General features: G+C 39.6%; 1 protein-coding gene across 6 annotated transcripts in view; it reads right to left on the bottom strand.

Moving 5' to 3' along the window:
* RALGAPB (Ral GTPase activating protein non-catalytic subunit beta) overlaps positions 1-19,460 on the bottom strand; it is a 103,108-nt gene that overhangs the window by 23,279 nt on the left and 60,369 nt on the right. For 4 of the 6 annotated variants that reach the window (XM_024238832.3, XM_024238831.3, XM_063720512.1 and 1 more), the window contains 7 exons: positions 19,307-19,436; positions 16,955-17,088; positions 12,191-12,373; positions 10,962-11,113; positions 5,586-5,773; positions 3,238-3,344; positions 1,251-1,403 (listed from right to left, as the gene is read on the bottom strand). In XM_024238832.3, the coding sequence (XP_024094600.1) occupies positions 1,251-1,403; positions 3,238-3,344; positions 5,586-5,773; positions 10,962-11,113; positions 12,191-12,373; positions 16,955-17,088; positions 19,307-19,436 (1,047 nt within the window). The remainder of the gene's footprint in view (positions 1-1,250; positions 1,404-3,237; positions 3,345-5,585; positions 5,774-10,961; positions 11,114-12,190; positions 12,374-16,954; positions 17,089-19,306; positions 19,437-19,460) is intronic. The other 2 variants (XM_054541784.2, XM_024238835.3) reach the window with 1 other exon arrangement.

Below are 19,460 nucleotides of genomic sequence, written 5' to 3'. Positions count from 1 at the left end.
AATGTAAAAAAATATTTAAAAACTAGCCTTTTCTGGCCGAGTGCGATGGCTCACGCCTGTAATTCTCAGCACTTTGTGGGGAGGCAAAGGCGGGTGGATCACCTGAGGTCAGGAGTTCGAGACCGGCTTGGCCAACATGGTGAAATCCCGTCTCTACTAAAAATACAAAAATTGGCCAGGTGTGGTGGCATGCGCCTGTAATCACAGCTACTCGGGAGGCTGAGGTAGGAGAATCACTTGAACCCGGGAAGCGGAGATTGCAGTGAGCTGAGAATGCGCAACTGTACTCCAGTCTGGGCAACAAGAGCGAAACTCCATCTCAGAAAAAAAAAAATCAGCCTTTTCTTTCCTTAATGAGGCCATTTCCTTAAGCTATAATATTACCCATTCTGTACCCTTGCCTTTACTGTTAACAGTGTCGTTTCTATTCACTGCCTCTCCCTCAATACATTTCACTCTCCAGCCCTTTGAATTGTCCCTCCTACTGTACACACCTGTTCTCAAAGGTCACCTAAATTTCACGCCAAAATCCAGGGGACTTTTTCTATTCCTTCTTCTCCCTGGTCTCTCCAGCATTGGAGAGTGTAGCCCTTCCTCCATTCCTGCTCTCATGTCCTGACATACTTCTGTCCCCGACTTCTTAAAATTCTTCTCCCTTGACCTAAGAGACAGTTATCTTAATTAACTCTCTAAATTAATCCAAAGCCAAATAAATTTTTCCCATCTTCCCAAATCTATCCTCTTCCTAATGTCTGTATTTCTGTAAATGGCACTGATATCTCTTTGTCACTCAAGCTCAAAATCTAAAATTCTTTGGCTCTTTTCCTTCCCTCATCAATTCAAGACTGCTTGCTGCTTGGATCTACCTCCACAATACATTTTATATATTAAAATTCCGTATGAGTGAAATAGTCCTTCCTTTCTTATGAAGACTTAGATTCTCATAATAGTCTCTGAACTGGTCTTCCTTCTCCAAATAACTCTACTACCAGAGTCTGATCATGTCACTACACCTACTGAAACCTACCGTGAACAGCCAGGTAGCCAAGCAACACCTCTAAGAGATATGCAGTTCCTTTCGATCAGCCACAATCTATATTCGTCTTAAACATGGCAACCTCCTGGATGATGGAGGCCCATGTCATCTTACAAATCATCTCCAACAACACTAAAAGCATTGTCTTGACCATGGAAGTCGTAAGAACGTTTCTATTCATCCCCTTGACAACAGCTAAAAATAATGTACTTACTTCTTCAGTGACTATTTCATGCAAATCTGGAATGCTGAGATCTGCTTTCACAAAAGGAATCTTGTCCACCTCTTCAGGAAATGGCCGATGTTTCACAGAATATTTAAATCCAACGTCATTTTTAGGAACTGGGCGAGGTTCAGGCACAAAAAGCTGTTAAAACAAGTAACATTATGTTTATTACACAGGGTCCAATACCCATCTGTAATGACATGTATTTCCCTGGTCTCTTAGATGCCTGTGCTTCCCTAGGATTACATGTCACAAAAACTCACTCAGAACCTGCAAATGCTACAGATAACAGTAAAGGGAAGCAGCCTGTGCCCCTGTGTACTCTATTTTTCTAAAAATATTCATCGACTTCTTATAGATCTCATGACTCACAAATGGGCTGTGGACCTCTACTGCTGCAGGCCTGAATCTCCCACATTCAGTAGTAATCCAATGGGTATAGCATTTTGGAGCTTTAAGACTCAAACTTTCTTCCCCAGGGGCTCTCACATCATTCCATATAATTAAAGACAAGTTTGGCTTCACTGGGCATCTCTAGAAAGTGATTTTAACAAGAATCTTAATATGGCTTAATTGAGAGTATGGGCACCAAATCTAGGTCTTCATAGCTCCAAATCCATGCTTTAATATGTATATGGGTACATGGTGAACCCTAAACAAATTTTAGCTCCTTTCCTGGACCCCTTCCTCTTCAGTCTTCAATGCTAACTTACTGGCTTACAGAGTTGCTGACAGAATGTGATTTGTACCCCACCCCCAAAAAAATGGAGGACTGGGTGATAAACACATCACATCTAACAGAGACATCTAAGATATTAAATGATTTTAGGCACATGCTCCAATTTTGCGGTGTCTCTCAAATGCTAGTGAAATATTAAGTCATATTTTAAATTTTTAATAGCAGAAGTAAAAGCTTACAATGTTATAAGTGAAAAGAGCAGTATATAAAATGACTCAAATTCTATTCAAGTGTTATTGTGTATGAAAAGAAAAAAAAGGGAAGGAAATCCAATAAAATATTAGCAGTGGTTATAGTCCTCTGGATAGTGAGTAAAGGTGATTTAAAATTTCTTCGTTATCTGAATTTTCCAACTTCTCAAGTATTATTCACATAATTACAAATGTAATAAAATAAACTGCACCCCAAAAGATTTCATTAAATTATACACAGCATATATGTGTGTGTGTGTGTGTGTGTGTGTGTGTATATATATATATATATTTTTTTTTTTTTTTTAATTAGGCTGGGCGTGACAGCTCACATCTGTAATCCTAACACTTTGGGAAGCCGAGGTGGGAAGATCACTTGAAGACAGAAGTTTGGGATCAGCCTGGGCAACAAAGCAAGACCCTATCTCTACAAAAAATTTTAAAAATGAGCTGGGTGCCATGGCATGTGCCTACAGTCTCAGCTACTCAGGAGGATGAGGCAAGAAGATCACTGGAGCCCAGGAGTTCGAGGCTGCAGTGAGCTATGATTATACCACTGCACTCCAGTCTGGGCAACAGAACAAGACCCTGACTCTTTTTAAAAAAATAAAATTTATACAATATATTACCAATTATTATATAAGAACGAATCATATAAAACAATTTCAAACTAAGTCCTGTTGCTGGACACATCAAAAGTCCCACCAAATTTTTTTCACGTATGGTATATATCTGACTTTTATTACATGTAAAATTACATGGAAAAAACTGGGGCCATTGTCTACAACAGCAATTACTCCTAAGTAGATGTCAGAATCACCTGGAAAGCTTTTTGAAAAGACACCTGCCCTGAACATGTCTTTAAAGAGTAATTGAGTACATCTGGAATTCTAGGTTCCTAGATGATTCTGATATGAACCCACTGACTGAGAATCTGGCTAGGGATCAAAAATATTTATTTGATCTGTGTCTTCTGTTGGAATGTTACCTAACCTTTAAATTACAACACACACACACACACTTCCCTGTAACTTCTGATGAATACCTTCTGATTTGCTTTTGCTCCTCTGGGTAAAAGACAAAGCTGTTGTGCCCAAGCAAGTCTTCCAGACATTCCCCGGACCAGCACAGTAACAGAGGGGAAAAAATCATCTAGAATAAAATATGTATATAAAAGTTTTAATTTCAGACAACAACCATTTAAAATAAACTTGTTATCAACTGCAGAGCTTCTCATAATCAAAGGCCCAACAGTGTTTCCTAAGCTTTGATCTTTTATGTACCACCTCTGTGGTTTCTGCCGTACCCGTACCCGTGTAAGTACTATTACTTTGTATCAACCACTCTTGTGCATCTCTAAATGGAAAATCATGAATTTTGGCATGTACTAATTATATAATTTTAAAGCACATGCTTAAAAATACATAAAATAATGTTCACTAATGTATCAACTAAGATCATCTCACATACCTCCAATGGTACATGTACACATTTGTGGGAAACACTGTCCTAGTAATAAATACTCTTAACCTCCCAATGTTGGGAACAACTTAAGTGTAGAAAGATAGACTGGGTGTTTGCAGTGTTAGTGTTATATCTGCCCATGCCTTTGTGTACCACTGCCCACCACAGGCAGTCACTGTTCCATCTCAGCAGAAGTTCAGGGACATGATGGGGGTGGTAAAAAAAACTCAGGATGGACTTCCTGAGTGACCCAGATCCTTTTTTTAATTCTTCCGTCTCAGATATGGGAGTCAAACGCCTTCAAACTTCTCTATAATTTCTTATTACAATAAACTATTAAAATGTCCTTGTAATTCCAATTGCTTATATTTTTGGTAAACTTCCTATGCAATGAAATTATTTGGAATGAAAGTAGGAAAGTCTTTAAAAAGCTGGAAAAAGGCCAGGAGGCCTGAAGGGGGACACTGGGACTTTGCAGACTCCTCAGCAGACGGCTTGGAGTAGGAGGCTGGAGGAATCATGAACAGGCACAGGCTAGGAAAGAAAGCCAAGCAAGCTCCAGGCCTAGGGTAGAGAAGGATGAGGTGCCTGTAGAAAAGACTTGGGAGTAGCACTTCTGAAGTGAGACAATAATAAAAGGCACCATTCCATTTCATATTAATGTCACCGCATCTCACCACAACACAATAGAAGTTTATGATGGTATTCTTTTCATCTCAAACTACAGGGAAATGTCTCACTTTCACTTCATGGATTTGTGAGCTCCTACTTATATAATCAACAAAACTGGCACAGAACTCTTCACCTTTACAAAGGCAAGAAGGCAAATCTTTAATCACTGAGCAAATCCTATCACTGTGTGACAATAATAATAGAAAGGGACAATACAGGGTTTAGAAAATCTGGGCTCTAGTCCCAAGTAACCCTGGGCAAGTCATACACCCTCTATGAGCCTGAGTTTTTTCACTCATAACTAAGGGAATTGTATACCAGGTGACTCCATGGATCACTTTATACCCACAGATTCTGTAACCTTCACTTTCCTTCCCCTTCCCAGCAATAAGGGTCTGAGAACATGCTTCTTTTACATACTGGCTGATACCAATTACCATCAGAAAAAAAAAATGTACTTGTAGATAGCTTGGGTCGCAGTGATAATCACATATTGTGAGATGGCTTATAACTGAGGGGGAGGGAAAGGAGGAAAACAGTGCATGTCGTGTTAATGGAAAATCACTGAAGGATTTTCAGTAGGGCACTGGCAGGGTCATTTGTAGCTGAAGATGAATACTATGGTGGCAGCAAGTAGGATGGAAGTAGGGAAAACACATGTTAGAACTGGCAAGGGGTTTGGGGGTTGAGGGAATCAGAGCAGGTAGGAAACAACTGTAATAATCTAGGTGAGAAATAATAAGGACCTGCACTTGGATGTATTGGGAAAATACAGAGGAAAGGAAAGATTCAAGGGTCCCTGGGAAGACGGAAACTTAGAAACTAATTATATAAGTGAGTAACAGGAAGAGGCAGGTAAAGATAACTCCTCAAGTTTCTAGCCTGTGTAGGTAGCACCAACAATTGATACAGAACATGAGGAGTGAGAGGGAGGGGAGCAGAGGGGCAGGATCCAAAGTTCAAGGGGGAAGAAAAAGTGACAAAGATAAACAACACAATGGAACCCACTAAAACACCACCTTTTATAAAACTACAGCGCTAGTTCAGATGCACATCAAGAGCCTTTAAAAGACTCTATGTAATATGTATATTCTATTTTTTGGCCCCCTATTTTTCAGGTGCTATTGTCCCACAGCTAGAAGTCTTTCTGACCCACTTAGAATCTGTAGGCTGTCGTTCCCTGATCCTGGAAACAGCTTCATGGTACTGGTAACACTGATTAAGCAGTAGAGAAGGCTCAAGGTACTATAAACTTACTCTGCTCATTTCCAAGAGGTTGTTCCAGCATTGCCAGGATGACACTGTTATCCAAGACAAAGTACCGGAAACTATGCTTGTTTATGGTTGGCAGCCTGGAGTATTTAATCAAAGTGGTCTCATTCACAAGACTACAAGGAGAGGCAGGACCACTAGGTGAAGGAAATGCGCCGAGCAACTGCATAATGCTATGGAGAATGGAAAAAATAACAGTTAATTCCCAAAGCAAAATCTTCAGTTTACCCTGTGCATCAATGTGTCCCCTTTCACTCTTCTGAATTTTAATTGACCACAGCCATGCTTCTTGACAGGTCAGATTTACTCCCTGTGGTGAATGCCATGGCATGCTGTCCAGACTCTCCCCTCCAAGATTAAAAAGCCCATTACCCCAGATGCATACTTGTATGTCTTTATTTCAGAGACATTTAATCTGCCTTTCCAGTCTGGTCAATATCCAGAAGAGAAAATGCAGTTAGGCTGGTATAATTTGATCTCAGTGACCTACTCCCTTACCAGCAACCTATCTGATATCTTAGAATCTTGCATGGAACACAGCAAGCTCATATTCCATATGCTTTGTGACAACCGTCTCTATCCCATTTTAGAAAACCAAAGCCATATTTTCTCATTATTGATCTGGTGTTTAGAAGCCATATTTTCTCATTATTGATCTCCTGGTGTTTCTCCTATTTTCTGCAAACCATTAGAGGCCTGAACTTAATGCCAAGTTCTCCTGGTCCCTGAAGTTCTGAGACAGTCTTCCTTTTAGGAGGAGAGGAAACAGAAGAAAAATAATCTGTTGAGCAATGTTGCTTTCCATTGTTAGAGATCTTTAGGTTCAAACCTTAGAGTGAAAGAGGAGAGGCCATTCAAGCTGAGAGTTGAGATGACAAATGTGGTGCTGTAGAATACTGGTCTTCCAATTGAGATGCATATGAAGGGCCAGATGATATTAGAACCACAAGATAAAATCTTTGTTTTAATTTTAAGATACTTTCTTTCTGTGCTACAGTTCCTTCATTATAAAATGGGAATAATAATGGTACCTATCTGATAGGATTGTTATAGTATTATGTGATATAGTATCATAATATCACAACAATTCACGTAATATCCTAACAATCCTATTCTCATAGGTACCACTATTATTGCCATATACCATTATTATTCCCATGTCATATTATATGAAATAACACTTCATATAATATCATGAACTTGTAGATAGATTTAAAAATCCCTGTGGACCTGAAGGAAGTGCTCTGATGATGTGCTTTGTGAGTCTATCTGTTCAGTATTTTTATCAAGGTATTTAGAACACACAGAATATGCTCATTAAATGTCCAGTTGACCAAAAGCTGAGCTGCAGAGATAATATACCATAGAAAGAGTTGAGATCCGAAAGAATCTTAAAGACTAAAAATAATGTGGTAAATCTTAGATGAAGAAATTTCAAGTTTAAATGTAAAGTTCTGTGCATTACTTTCAAACACTCCCAAACAAGTACAGGATGAGAAAAACAGATGAAAGGTAAATGTGTGAAAAAAAAACTCAAGGATTTCAGTTGACTTAATGCAAATCACCAAGTCCTCAAAAATGCAATGCAGTCTGAGTACATTTTAATGAAAATGTAATATTATATAGAGTTTAAAGATCATCAAATCATATCTAGAATACTGTACTCAGCTGGGTACAGAAGGCTCACACCTATAATCCCAGCACTTTGGGAGGCCGAAGCAGGAGGTCTGCCTGGGCAACACAAGGAAACCTCATCTCTATTTCTTTAAAAAAAATACAGCTGCGTACGGTGGCTCACGCCTGTAATCCCAGCACTTTGAGAGGCCAAGGTGGATGGATCACCTGAGGTCAGGAGTTCAAGACCAGCTTGGCCAACATGGCAAAACTCCGTCTCTACTAAAAATACAAAAATTAGCGGGGTGTGGTGGCATGTGCCTGGAGTCCCAGGTACTCGGGAAGCTGAGGCAGGAGAATTGCTTGACTATGGGAGGCAGCAGTTGCAGTGAGTCAAGATCATGCCATTGCACTCCAGCCTAGGTGACAGGGCGAGACTCCGTCTCAAGAAAAAAATACAAAATAATAGAGTATTATACTCTGTAAACCACCTTTAAGAGGCTCATAGTCAAACCTATGCCAGTTGAGAATAACCAGGATGATAAAGGTACTTGAATCTTTGTAGTATTTAAAAAAAAAACACAAAAAAACTGAAGGTAATAGCAGAAATGAACCAGAGAGAACATGAAGACTGCTTCTGGATACCGCTACTGCCTGGACAAAAAGGATTTAACGATCAAATGTATGAATTAGAACCAATGCATAGAAGTGGGAGAGATTTTAGCTCAATGTAAAGTATCAAGTTTTTAACAGTTAAAATGAAATGGGCAACCTTGGGGGTTAGAAAATCCCCAAATTAGAGGCTAAATAACTTGGTACACATGTCTTAAAGGTGACAGGCAAAGGGACTGTTGAAATGACTTCCAAGAGCGCTAATCCTGAATTTGTATTAGTGTACACAGAGAGGAAAAAAAACCTAACCAGCTAATCTGCACTCCATAATTTTCTACTACGTGTTCAGCACTGTGTTGGCAAAGAGGTAAATATGCTCCCCAGACTGGGGAGACAACACTAGCATGGATCACATGTAACCAGGTACAATCATGACAGTATAAAATTCCATGCTGTGCAGCAGGGTCAGACAGAATGAGCACAGAAGTGCAGAAAAGAGTCATCTTCAGAAGCAGAATAACCAAAGGCCCCATGGAGGTAGCTAGATTTGCTATAAGCACTGAACAGCGGAGGATGTAGCCAAAGGAAGAAAAAAGAGGTCCTGAAACCCAGGGGAAGAGCATAAGCAGGTATAAGCATGGCCAGCTCATAGCCACAGTGCTGTCAGGCCTGACAGTGGCAAAAGAGACAAGCTGCAAAGCAGTGGTGGAAAAGATCAGATGGTGCCCTTGAAAACCAGATCGAGGAGTTTAGATAACAAGGAAGGAAATAGATCTACTCAAGGTTTTCAATCATTCAAGCAGCAGGATCAAAATTGTGCTTAAGGATGATGAGTTTTGCAATAGAATACAAAATAAACAAGAAGGGCTAAGAGATCGAAAATAGGGCAATTGGGCAAGAAGTGAGGAGGGCCTGGACTAGAATGCTATCCAGGTTGGAGGGGATGGAGGAAATACTTTACAAAAATAAAGTCTGTTTAACTCAGTCACTGGCTCATGTACATGGGGAATGACAGAAAGATAAATCAGAGAAACAGCCAAAGTTCTGTGTTTGCATAACTGGCAAACAGCAATGATACTAACATAAAGCAGCAATTGTGAGAGAACAGAGAAATCCGGTTAGAGACACATTTCATGATGACTGTTAAGACTGAAAACTGGAGATACCATTTGTCAAGCTGCTAGCAGAGACAACACAGCTGAAGCGAAACAGATGAGCCATCTAGCTTACTGGTGAGGTTGAGAAGAAGCATCCCAAGACTCTACTCACCCTGAGCACATATCCAATCCTCACTGCTAGTCATGCACTCAAAGAACACCCCATCCAGGCTAGGATGGAGCAAGCTTATTTTTGTACAATGAAGAGTTTCTAGTGAGAAATGTCCCCTCCTTTCTCTCCATATCCTTCTTACTCTTTAAGACATGCATCAAGTTTTAGTTCTATGACACCTTTTTTTTCTGAGATGGAATCTCACTCTGTCGCCAGGATGGTGTGATCTCGGCTTACTGCAACCTCAGTGTCCTGATTCTCCTGCCTCAGCCTCCTGAGTAGCTGGGACTACATGTGCGCACCATCACGCTCAGCTAATTTTTGTATTTTTAGTAGAGGCGGGGTTTCACCATGCTGGCCAGGAGGTCTCGATCTCTTGACCTTGTGATCCGCCCGCCTCGGCCTCCCAAAGTGCAGGGATTATAGGTGTGAGCCACCACGCCCAGCCCTATGACACTTTTAAGGGTACCCCGGCCCACACATGGTCTTCTTTCTGAACTTATATTACTTCTAGTATTCATCATCAGCGTAAGTACATGCTTCAGTAGCTGTATTCACATTTTTTCTTAATTTTCTAACTATTAGCCAAACCTCCATCAAGTCACTGAAAGTCCAGCATTTGCATAGTGAGCAGGACTAAATGACAGAAAGCATTCTTCTAAAAATTCACTGAATGACTTAAGCCCAAAGGAATAGAAACAAATCCAGCTTCATTATGCATGTCCCAAGTAAGCAACAGGCCACTGAACTCACAGACGATGCTGGGATCTTGGTAAGGGCTGACTTACACACAAATTTTCAAGCAGTTTTGCCTGCTACTTTACTAAGACCAAGATGCCCCAGCCCACACTAAGTTGCCACTCCTCCTTTCTGCTTTTACATTTTCTGAGCCTTCATCTGCACATATCCTTTCATAAGCCCCATCTTTCCATGTGTACTATGGTTCCACCTAATTTCCACTAACTGTTCCATTCAGTCCACAAATGTGGCTAAGCTGCCTTCCTTCCCTCTTTCCAGTATGCTCACTTACAAGCCAAACAAAAACTCTCTCAACTTTCTCTGCTACTCTTTTTCAAGGTACCAAACTCCCTGTCTTTACCCCTTCACTACACCAAAATTCTCAAAACAGCAGTCTTGGTGCCTTTTTACCTACCCTGTACTCTGGCTTGCAGCTCAAACTTGACCCACCCTCCCAGAGTCAGGTCCAGTGTCATTTTCCCTAAGAATGTTACTCTGACTTCCCCTTATCTGGAAGTATTCATTTTCTCCTTCCAACTCCCCAACATTTTATTTATACCTCTTCTCTTGGAGCACTTATTTTCCACCTAATATTATAGCTATTTGTGTTCATATTTTATCTTCCCTACCAGACAAGATGGTAGACCTAGTGGTGACTAAATCAGACTTATTTTTATGATCCTATTCTCAGTTGTTAAGAGAGTTCATAAATCTTGGTTGAATTAACCTATACTATGTAATATAAATGGTATAGCAGAGAATACAGACCACTGAGCTGGAAAGCAGTTCTAATAGTGTAACCACAGAGACAGACACCATCTCTGGACTTAGCTATCAAAGTGAGGGGGTCCAGTAAGTCTAGCTCTAACACAGTATTACTTGAATTAACATCAAACAGTATAGAAAAAGAAGGACTCAAACTCTCAACCCCAAGTTCCTAGTTTCTTTTGATCTAAAAAACAGGTAAAAAAAATATAGATTTTCTTCCCATTTTATTTCTGGAGAAAAAGTATTCTAAAGGGGCTGCAACACGCAATGCTGAACAATCGGGAAGGAAATGAAACAACATGGATCACTGCTAACCCCATCTAATTCCTAGGCACAATCCCCGTGCGGTCACTTCCATACCATGTTAGGGTGGCTTCAGCAGCATCCTTTACCCTCATAGATGCAGGGTTTGGCTCCTTATCTCCTTTGTACTTGACCTCTTGCTCGCTGTTCCTGGACTTACTTCCTGAGATACCCAGTTCCACAATCTCCAGTACTTCCTTAAGGCAGTCCTAAAAGCAGGAAGGCAGATCAATTTTTGGAACACACCTTTCTCATGAGAAGACAAGGAAATCCATCCAAATGCTAACGGTGATTGCATTTTGGTGGAAGGGCTCCAGTTTCTTGCTAATTTCTTTAATGGGTATATATTAACTTCATAGTAATATAATAAACTTTACACCCCCACCCCCCAATTTCTCTTTAAAGAACTAAATTTTGGTGTTTAGAGTGTTAGATAAATTCAATTCAACTTTCTTGTAAAATTACCGAAGACTGTAAATCACAAAAGCACAAATCAAAGAGATTAAATAGTAATTCAGTTAAGCCTGGGATAGTGTAACCACAGAGAGACAGACACCATCTCTGGACTTAGCTATCAAAGGAGTGGGATGGTTTAAGACATATTATAATATCCAAAGGAAATCTTGTCATTGACATTTTTAGGTAATTTCTGGTATTACAACTTCAGAAGCCATAATGAAAATGACTAAGATTTAATCAACAATATTATTCCTTAAACTACATAAAGGTTTCTATAAATATCCAATGATCTCTCCTTTTATTTGCGCTGTGAATTCCTTACAACACCTGCTTCCCTATAAGGAAGATATTACACGGAACAACGTTAGGGAACATGGACTAGTTATCTGCATCCACTTGAGAATGAAGAAATGAGTGTGGAGTAACATTTTTCGATAGAAGCAACCTTTACAGATGAGCTGTGCTCTAGGTTTGCAGCCTGGCAATTATCTGCCCTTCTTTGTTTGGTGAAGGGTGACCGAAGTGCCTACTAGCTATCTCCAGGCTACCATCCTTTCAAGAAAGAACAGTCTTGATAGTTCAGATAAATTAGTCAAGGTCTCATCTTTCTAAATAATTTCTCTATGACTTAATTTGCAACCAAATATAAGCAAAATGACAGTTTTCAAGTTGTACCCAAAAGGACAAGTGTTCCACTGTAATCTAACAAGTATTTTCAGTTTAAAGTGTGCAATACTGTATTTAAATTTAGATATTCTCTTTCAAAAGGCATTTTGCTAGCATACATTTTTGTTTTTACTTAATGGTTTAAAATAAAATAAACTCACCTTTTCGTCAAGCATATCAGGGTGCTCTGTCAGCCAGACACAGAGACACTGAAAAGCTGCCACTATCATGGAGTGCAGATCCCTGGAGTGTAAAGGAGCTGGCCGACTACACTGATACACAATGTAGCTGCACACGGAACTGATGGCTCGCTTCCGGTCTCCTGAGTCAACCATCACTTTTACCTGAGCATATTCATTTGGAGAACAAAAACAATCAGCCAGGAATTACTGTACCAATTTCAAAGCATTTGCACTGAAGCTTGACCTATTTGACAATGTGATATACTACAGGAAGCCTTGCTTTTTTATATTATTTATATACAGGAACAGATTATTTCAGATGTATTGTAATACTCCACAAAAAATAGTGGCATTTCTCAAGTGCTCAAACAGTATTTCATTTTAGCATAGTTTCTCATGCCCTAAAACCCAAACCCATTGGGTATACCTGTTCATCATTGCCAGAGACTGAAAGAACATGGGCACATTTTTAAACCCCTAACCCAACCTCACAGTGATGCTCTAGGCTCTGCAGAAAGTTCTGTGCAGCTGCTCAGAGGCATAATTGTCATACAGTAAATTGCCCAATATTTCAAGTATACAACTGGTCAATTCTGACATAAGTATGCACCTGTGAACTATCACCACAATCAACAGCGGATGTATCTATCACCTCCAAATCTCTTCATGCACCTTTGTAATCCTTCCTCCCACTCCTCTTTGCCCCTCTCCCTAAGCAACTGCTGATCTGCTGTCACGATAGATTAGCTTGCATTTTCTAGAGTTTAAATAAATAAAATCATATAAAAATCATACAATATGTACGTTTTTCTGGTCTGGTTTCTTTCACTCAGCATAGTTATTTTCAGACTTAGCTATACTTTTGGGTGTATCAATTGTTCGTTCATTTCTATTGCTGAATAGTAGTAGTCCATTGCATGGATATACCACAATTTATCTAGTTATTTATTAATGGACATTGGGTTGTTTCCAGCTTCTGGATATTATAAATACAGCTGCTATAAACATTCAGGTACAAGGTATTTATATCGATATATGTTCTCTTATCTCCTAGGAGTGGAATTATTGGGTCATATGTAGGTGCATGCTTACCTTTTTAAGGAACAGTCAAGCTGTTTTCCAAAATGGTGGTTCCATTCAACATTCTCATCAATAGTTCCTCCACATCCTCACCAACATTTGGTATGACCAGTCTTTTATATTTCAGCCATTCTAATAGATTTGCAGTGGTATCTCATCATGGTTTTAATTGAATTTCCCTAATAATTAATGATATTGAGTATTTTTTCATGTGCTTATTTGTCGTCTGTATATCATCTCTGATAAAACATCTATTCAAATCTTTTGCCCAATTTTTAATTGGGTTGTTTGTTGTATTATTAAGGGCTTTTGTTGTTGCATTTTGTCGTCTTAAAAGATTTTATTAAAGGTCTTTACAAGGCAACATCCAGACTCCAGATCCAGCTGCCAAGGAGACCCTATTACACAGTTGGGGCTGGGTAGAGCATGGCTTCCTAACCATCTGTCCTGAGATGGGCATGGTGAATAGTATCTCATCTTTAGGGTCCACAGTGCTTATGTGGTCAGGCAGGGGATTCTTAAGGCCAATCTTACCACTTGGGCCCAGGACGCATGAGCTTCACTCTGATGCCCAGCACACCCTGTCTTAGCAGCACATGGTGGATGGCAGTATCAATGGAGTAGTTAACAAGGTCTCTGCTGTGGATCATCAGATCACACACGAAAGTTCATGAATTCAGTTCTCTGTCCTTAGAGTTTCCCTAACACCATGACCTCACAGTTCTTGCCCCACTCTCCATAATGAACCACAGCACACTACAGAAGGCTCTCCTCACAGCAAATCCTAATAGTAGTTTACAGCACAGACTCTGTCTGGGCAATGGCATAGAGAATTATTTTAGGCCACCTTTTCAGCATAAAGCTTTCCCTGCACTCAAGAAAGCCAAACCTCTTCTGAACTATCTCAGCCAATTCACAGATCTAGTGGTTCTTTTCACCAAGAACACTCTCATCCTGGAGGCTAAGGTAGTGATTTCTATCCTGGTTGGCATAACTTGGACCTCAGCTCCAGAGTGGTCACCTTCTGCAAGCTTCTGAGTGAAGAACTCGCTCAGTTTATTTCTGAAGATGCTATCAAACTTCCTCTTCTTAGAAATTTTCACCACCATATTGCTGCTGTGCACCACCAAAAGGAAAGGCTATTATTGAGTTCTGAGCGTTCTTTATGTAATCTGAATACAAATCTTTCATCAAATATATGCTTTGTAAACATTTCCTCCCAGACTGTGATTTGTCATCTCATTCTTTTAACAGTGTTTACTAAAGAACAGCAGTTTTAAATTTTGAAGTCCAACATATCAGTTTGTTCTTCTAGTGTAACATCTAAGAAATCTATCCCAAGGTCACAAAGATTTTCTCTTGTTTTCTTCTAGAAGTTTTATTGTTTAGGTTTTATATATATTTTTTATGTAATAGAGACGAAGTCTCACTATGTTGCCCAGACTGGTCTCTTCCTGCCTCAGCCTCCCAAAGTGCTGGGATTATAGGCATGAGCCACCGTGCCCAGCCAGTTTGAGTTAATTTTTGTTCACAGGGCAAGGTATGAATCAAAAATTTTTGGCTTTTTTTTGTGTATGACTATCCAATTGTTTTATAGTACCTCTGGTTGAAAAGACCATCCTTTCTCCTTTGAATTACCTTTGCACCTTTGTCAAAAATCAGATGACCACTTAAGTATGGATATACTATTTTCTTCCACCGATCAATTTGTCCACCCTTATGCCAATACCAGGCTGTTGTGATTACTGCAGCCTTACAGTAAACCATGAAATCAGGTAGTGTTAGCCCTTTATGAATTGTTAGGCAGGTCCAGAGCAGTGCTCCGTCTAGGACTAATTATTCCTTACTACTGAGTGTACTAAAGGTCACAAGAAACAGTACCTTGCTCTCAAAGACAGTGTGGTCCTGTATGTCTCACAAATGGCTGTTTTTTATTTTCTGTACCAGTAACTGCTTCTCGCAAAGTTATGATGTCCATCCTGGAGGATCTTTGAGGTAAGCTCTAAGTGGTGGTAAGAACACCTTAGGTTTTATTGCTTATTTTGTTTCTTACGGCTTAGGTAAGTCACAGCCTCTGACACCTATTCCCATAACTGAAAAATAAGGATTTGAACCATATCATCCCAGATAGTAGCACCTGGTTATCGGCTTTTTGTTCACAAAATATTTTATGTATTTCCTCAATTATATATTATATGTAAGATAATCCTGCTCATCTTACTGACAAGAAAACACCTAGATGTTAGAGAAAATGCAAAGAAAGTGAAACTCTCATACATTGGGAATGTAAAATGATTCAGTCACTGTGAAAAACAGTTTGGCAGTTCCTCAAAAAGTTAAACATAGGGTTACCATATGACCCAGTAATTCTGCTCCTAGGTGTACACCCAAAAGAACTGAAAACTGGTATTCAAACAAATACATGTACATACATGTTCACAGCAGCACTACTGACAACAGCCTAGAGATTAAAACAACCCAAATGTCCATCGAGTGATAAATGGGTAAACTGGGGTATATACACACAATGAAATATTATCCAATCATAAAAGGGAATACAGTTCTGACACATTCTACAACATAAATGAAACTCGAAAACATTACATTTAGTGAAAGAAACCAGACACAAAAGGTCACACATTGTATGATTCCATTTATATGAAATGTCCAGTATAGGTAGATCCATTGAGATGAAATGGTGGTTGTCAGAGGAGGGAATGGGGAGACTGAAGCAAAACTGCTTCATGGGTATGGGGTTTCCTTTAGGGATGATAAAAACATTTTGGAACTAGAAGTAGAAGTTGCTCAACATTGTGAATGTACCAATAGTCACTGAATTGTTTGCTTTTAAATAGCTAATTTTATATTACACAAATTTCATCTCAAAAGAAAGAATACACTTAGAGAAGCACAAATGACCACCAAGTTCTAAGGTTCCACAAAACTGAAGTAACGGCTGGGAAAGAAATCTAAAAAGTGTAGCCAAGGCCGGGTGCAGTAGCTCACACCTGGAATCCTAGCACTTTGGGAGGCCAAGGTGGGTGGATCACCTGAGGTCAGAAGTTCGAGATCAGCCTGGCCAACATGGTGAAACCCCATCTCTACTAAAAATACAAAAATTAGCTGGCTGTGATGGCGTATGCCTGTAGTCCCAGCTAGTTGGATGCTGAGGCAGGGGGATCGCTTGGAAGCGGAGGCTGCAGTGCGACGAGTTTGCACCACTGCACTACAGCCTGGGCAACAGAGCAAGACTCCGTCTCAAAAAAAAAAAAAAAAAAAAAAGGTGTAGCCAATCTTCACTTATCTCTGATAATGGAGGATGGCAGAGCCACAGGTAATCCCAAATAGCATACATTAGGATAATCATTTTTTAAAAAATCAATATGCATTCTATTATTATATGCAAATAAATAAATGGCAAGTATTGAAATGTTTCCTATAATTTAATGGTAAAAATCTCATTCATACTCTTTGAACTTATTTTTAAAAAGTAAAGTTCATTTCATAGAATATCACTTGGAGGCTCAATTTTGCACACTTTGGATATAAACTATGTTTGAGCATGATCAACACTAAAATACCCACACAAGGGGTCAAGAGATACAGAAAAAACAGCCAAGGCCCAAGGCTGTTGGGTTAAAATAAAAGGACTGTCTTCCTCACCTTTGCAAGGCCAGAGAGGAGCTCTAGAGCTGCCAGTGATATGCTCATGTCTTGGCGCCACTGGGAGTTGAGTCTTTGGGTGACGAGATGAATGCTGCGAATCAGGAGCCCAGCAGCTGAATCTGTATTAAGAGCTAGGATATAACCCCAATGCCACATCCCACAGGGAGGGAAAACAACTAAGCATTAGTAACGAGAAGCACAGCATCCACTAGGCACAGACCACAGCAGCCACAGTGAGAATGACGGGCACCCACACAGTGCTACGCTCCCCACCCCACTGGGTTGAGTGCCAAGCCCGACTACACGGTGCACAGGCACATGTGCTAGACCAGAGCAGCTTCTAGTTCCTGGTTCACGCACTTTCACACAACCGTGGGATTTGGCAGTTTCAGTGTCATTTTTATAACAACGTAATTTAAAGTTTCTAAATTATCAAATCATAGAGAGCTACATTTTCAAAAAGAGTGATGAAAAGGCTATCAATTATTTCCTTGAAACTTTATAGAAGAAAGTTCTAATTTTATGGCCTCCTCAGATGCTAGGAATTACTCTAAAGCAAGCATCTGTTGAAATTACTTACAGGGTTTAAGCCATCAAAACTCACATGCAATGCCTTTTCAAACATACTTTAACATTTAATTTTCCAGGATTACTTTAATACTTCTAAAAAAATTAAATAACCAAGCCACCGTATTTTTATTTGGGCTCCAATCTATATTTAAAAGCAATCACTAGTTAGCTAATAGGAAATTAGGAAAAATTAAATAAGGACAAATTAAATTGAATTTATAAAGGAAGCTTTAGGGACATTATACCTGTCGATCCTATCAGAAAGAGGGCAGTGACAACAGAAAAAGGAATGATCATTAAAGAGAGACACTCATGCGACACTAACACAAATCAGGATTTCTTAGTAAAAAATATTTTACGACATTACAAGCAGAGCTCACTAACACCAGCTCAAAATGCTGAAACAAACAATAATCACTTAAAACATTTATATTAGAACACATGCAGTAATGAAAAATTCTTTTTTCTTTGTTTTTGTTTTCTGTTTTTTTTTTTTTTGAGATGGAGTCTCGCTCTGTTGCCCAGGCTGGAGTATAGTGGCGCAATCTCGGCTCACTGCAACCTCTGCCTCCCAGGTTCAAGAGAGTCTCCTGCCTTGGCCTCCAGAGTAACTGGGATTACAGGCACCCACCCCCACCCCTAGCTAATTTTTGTATTTTTAGTAGAGATGGGGTTTCACCACCTTGGCCAGGCTGGTCTCGAACTCCTGACCTCAGGTGATCCACCCACCTTGGCCTCCCAAAGTGCTGGGATTACAGGCGTGAGCCACTGCGCCCGGCCAGTACTGAAAAATTTATTTAGCCTAAACGTGTTTCAGAAAGCATGAAAAATAATTTTCAACCTATAGAATACCTAAATCTACATACACAGTGAATAAGATAATTTAAATAACTTCTTCACAAATATAATATTTAAATGTGTCAAATATCCACATAATGGCTTTATGTATCTGACATGTTCAAGGATACTTGCTGTAAACTTAAACCACAGAAACATGCCTCATGAATTCATGAACTCATGAACATGGCTCATGACACGCCTCATGAACCTCATGAACATGGCTCATGAACTCTCCAGATGATTAAAAGATTAAACTCACATCTAAGAATCTAGATATCACTCCAATCTAGCTGGATAAGTGCTCACAGATTCAATACACTGTTAGTACTTCTGCAGAAAAACATAAAGGTACCCACAAATTCACAGAATCCATAAAACAACCGCCCAAGGTAGGGGACAACCTTGTATAGGATGCTTGGCTGGCAAATGTTTTAGTTGGCAGGGTAGAAAATAAAAATGTTTCAGGGCTAAAGAATCTAGTGAGCTATAGTAGGGGGTACACAGGTTTTAACATGAAGACATGCTCTCCTCTGGGCTGCTATCTAATCCATCCCCCATCACCCTCCTTGCCACACTGCAATAACTGGCTTATTGGACATCTCCGCCACTACACTGTGAGCTCTGAGGCAGAGCCCACATCTTATTTGGTTCTCTACCACCACACATAGTAGAGAATTCAGAAATGTTTCCTGATCACCCATTACTATCAATTGTAAAACCTAATATACTACCCCAAATCTAATATACTACCCAAAAGCTATACAGCTAAATTAAAAAGATTTGTTTTCTTTTTCTTAGCTTCTTAAGACTGACATCCTCTCTATTATACTTAAGTACATAAAAAACATGAACATTAAAATTTTTAATGTTTTTGTTTTATAAATGTAAGCATTAAAGTCATTCTATTAAACTTTGAATTTCAAAAGAAACACGACTAACCATAATCTCTTAAGAGAGCTTGAGCAGGTCTCTCACTATCGGGAGTCGTGGGCTCCGTGCTTCCGCCACTTGCTGAACTAATACCACTATTGGTGCGACTATGACTCTTCAGGTTATTTTCTCCACCACCCTAGTCAAATGAAAATGAATCAAG

This window comes from Pongo abelii, chromosome 21 (genome assembly GCF_028885655.2).
Source record: "Pongo abelii isolate AG06213 chromosome 21, NHGRI_mPonAbe1-v2.0_pri, whole genome shotgun sequence".
Lineage (NCBI taxonomy): Eukaryota > Metazoa > Chordata > Mammalia > Primates > Hominidae > Pongo > Pongo abelii.
This window is presented reverse-complemented; position numbering and strand designations above follow the sequence as displayed.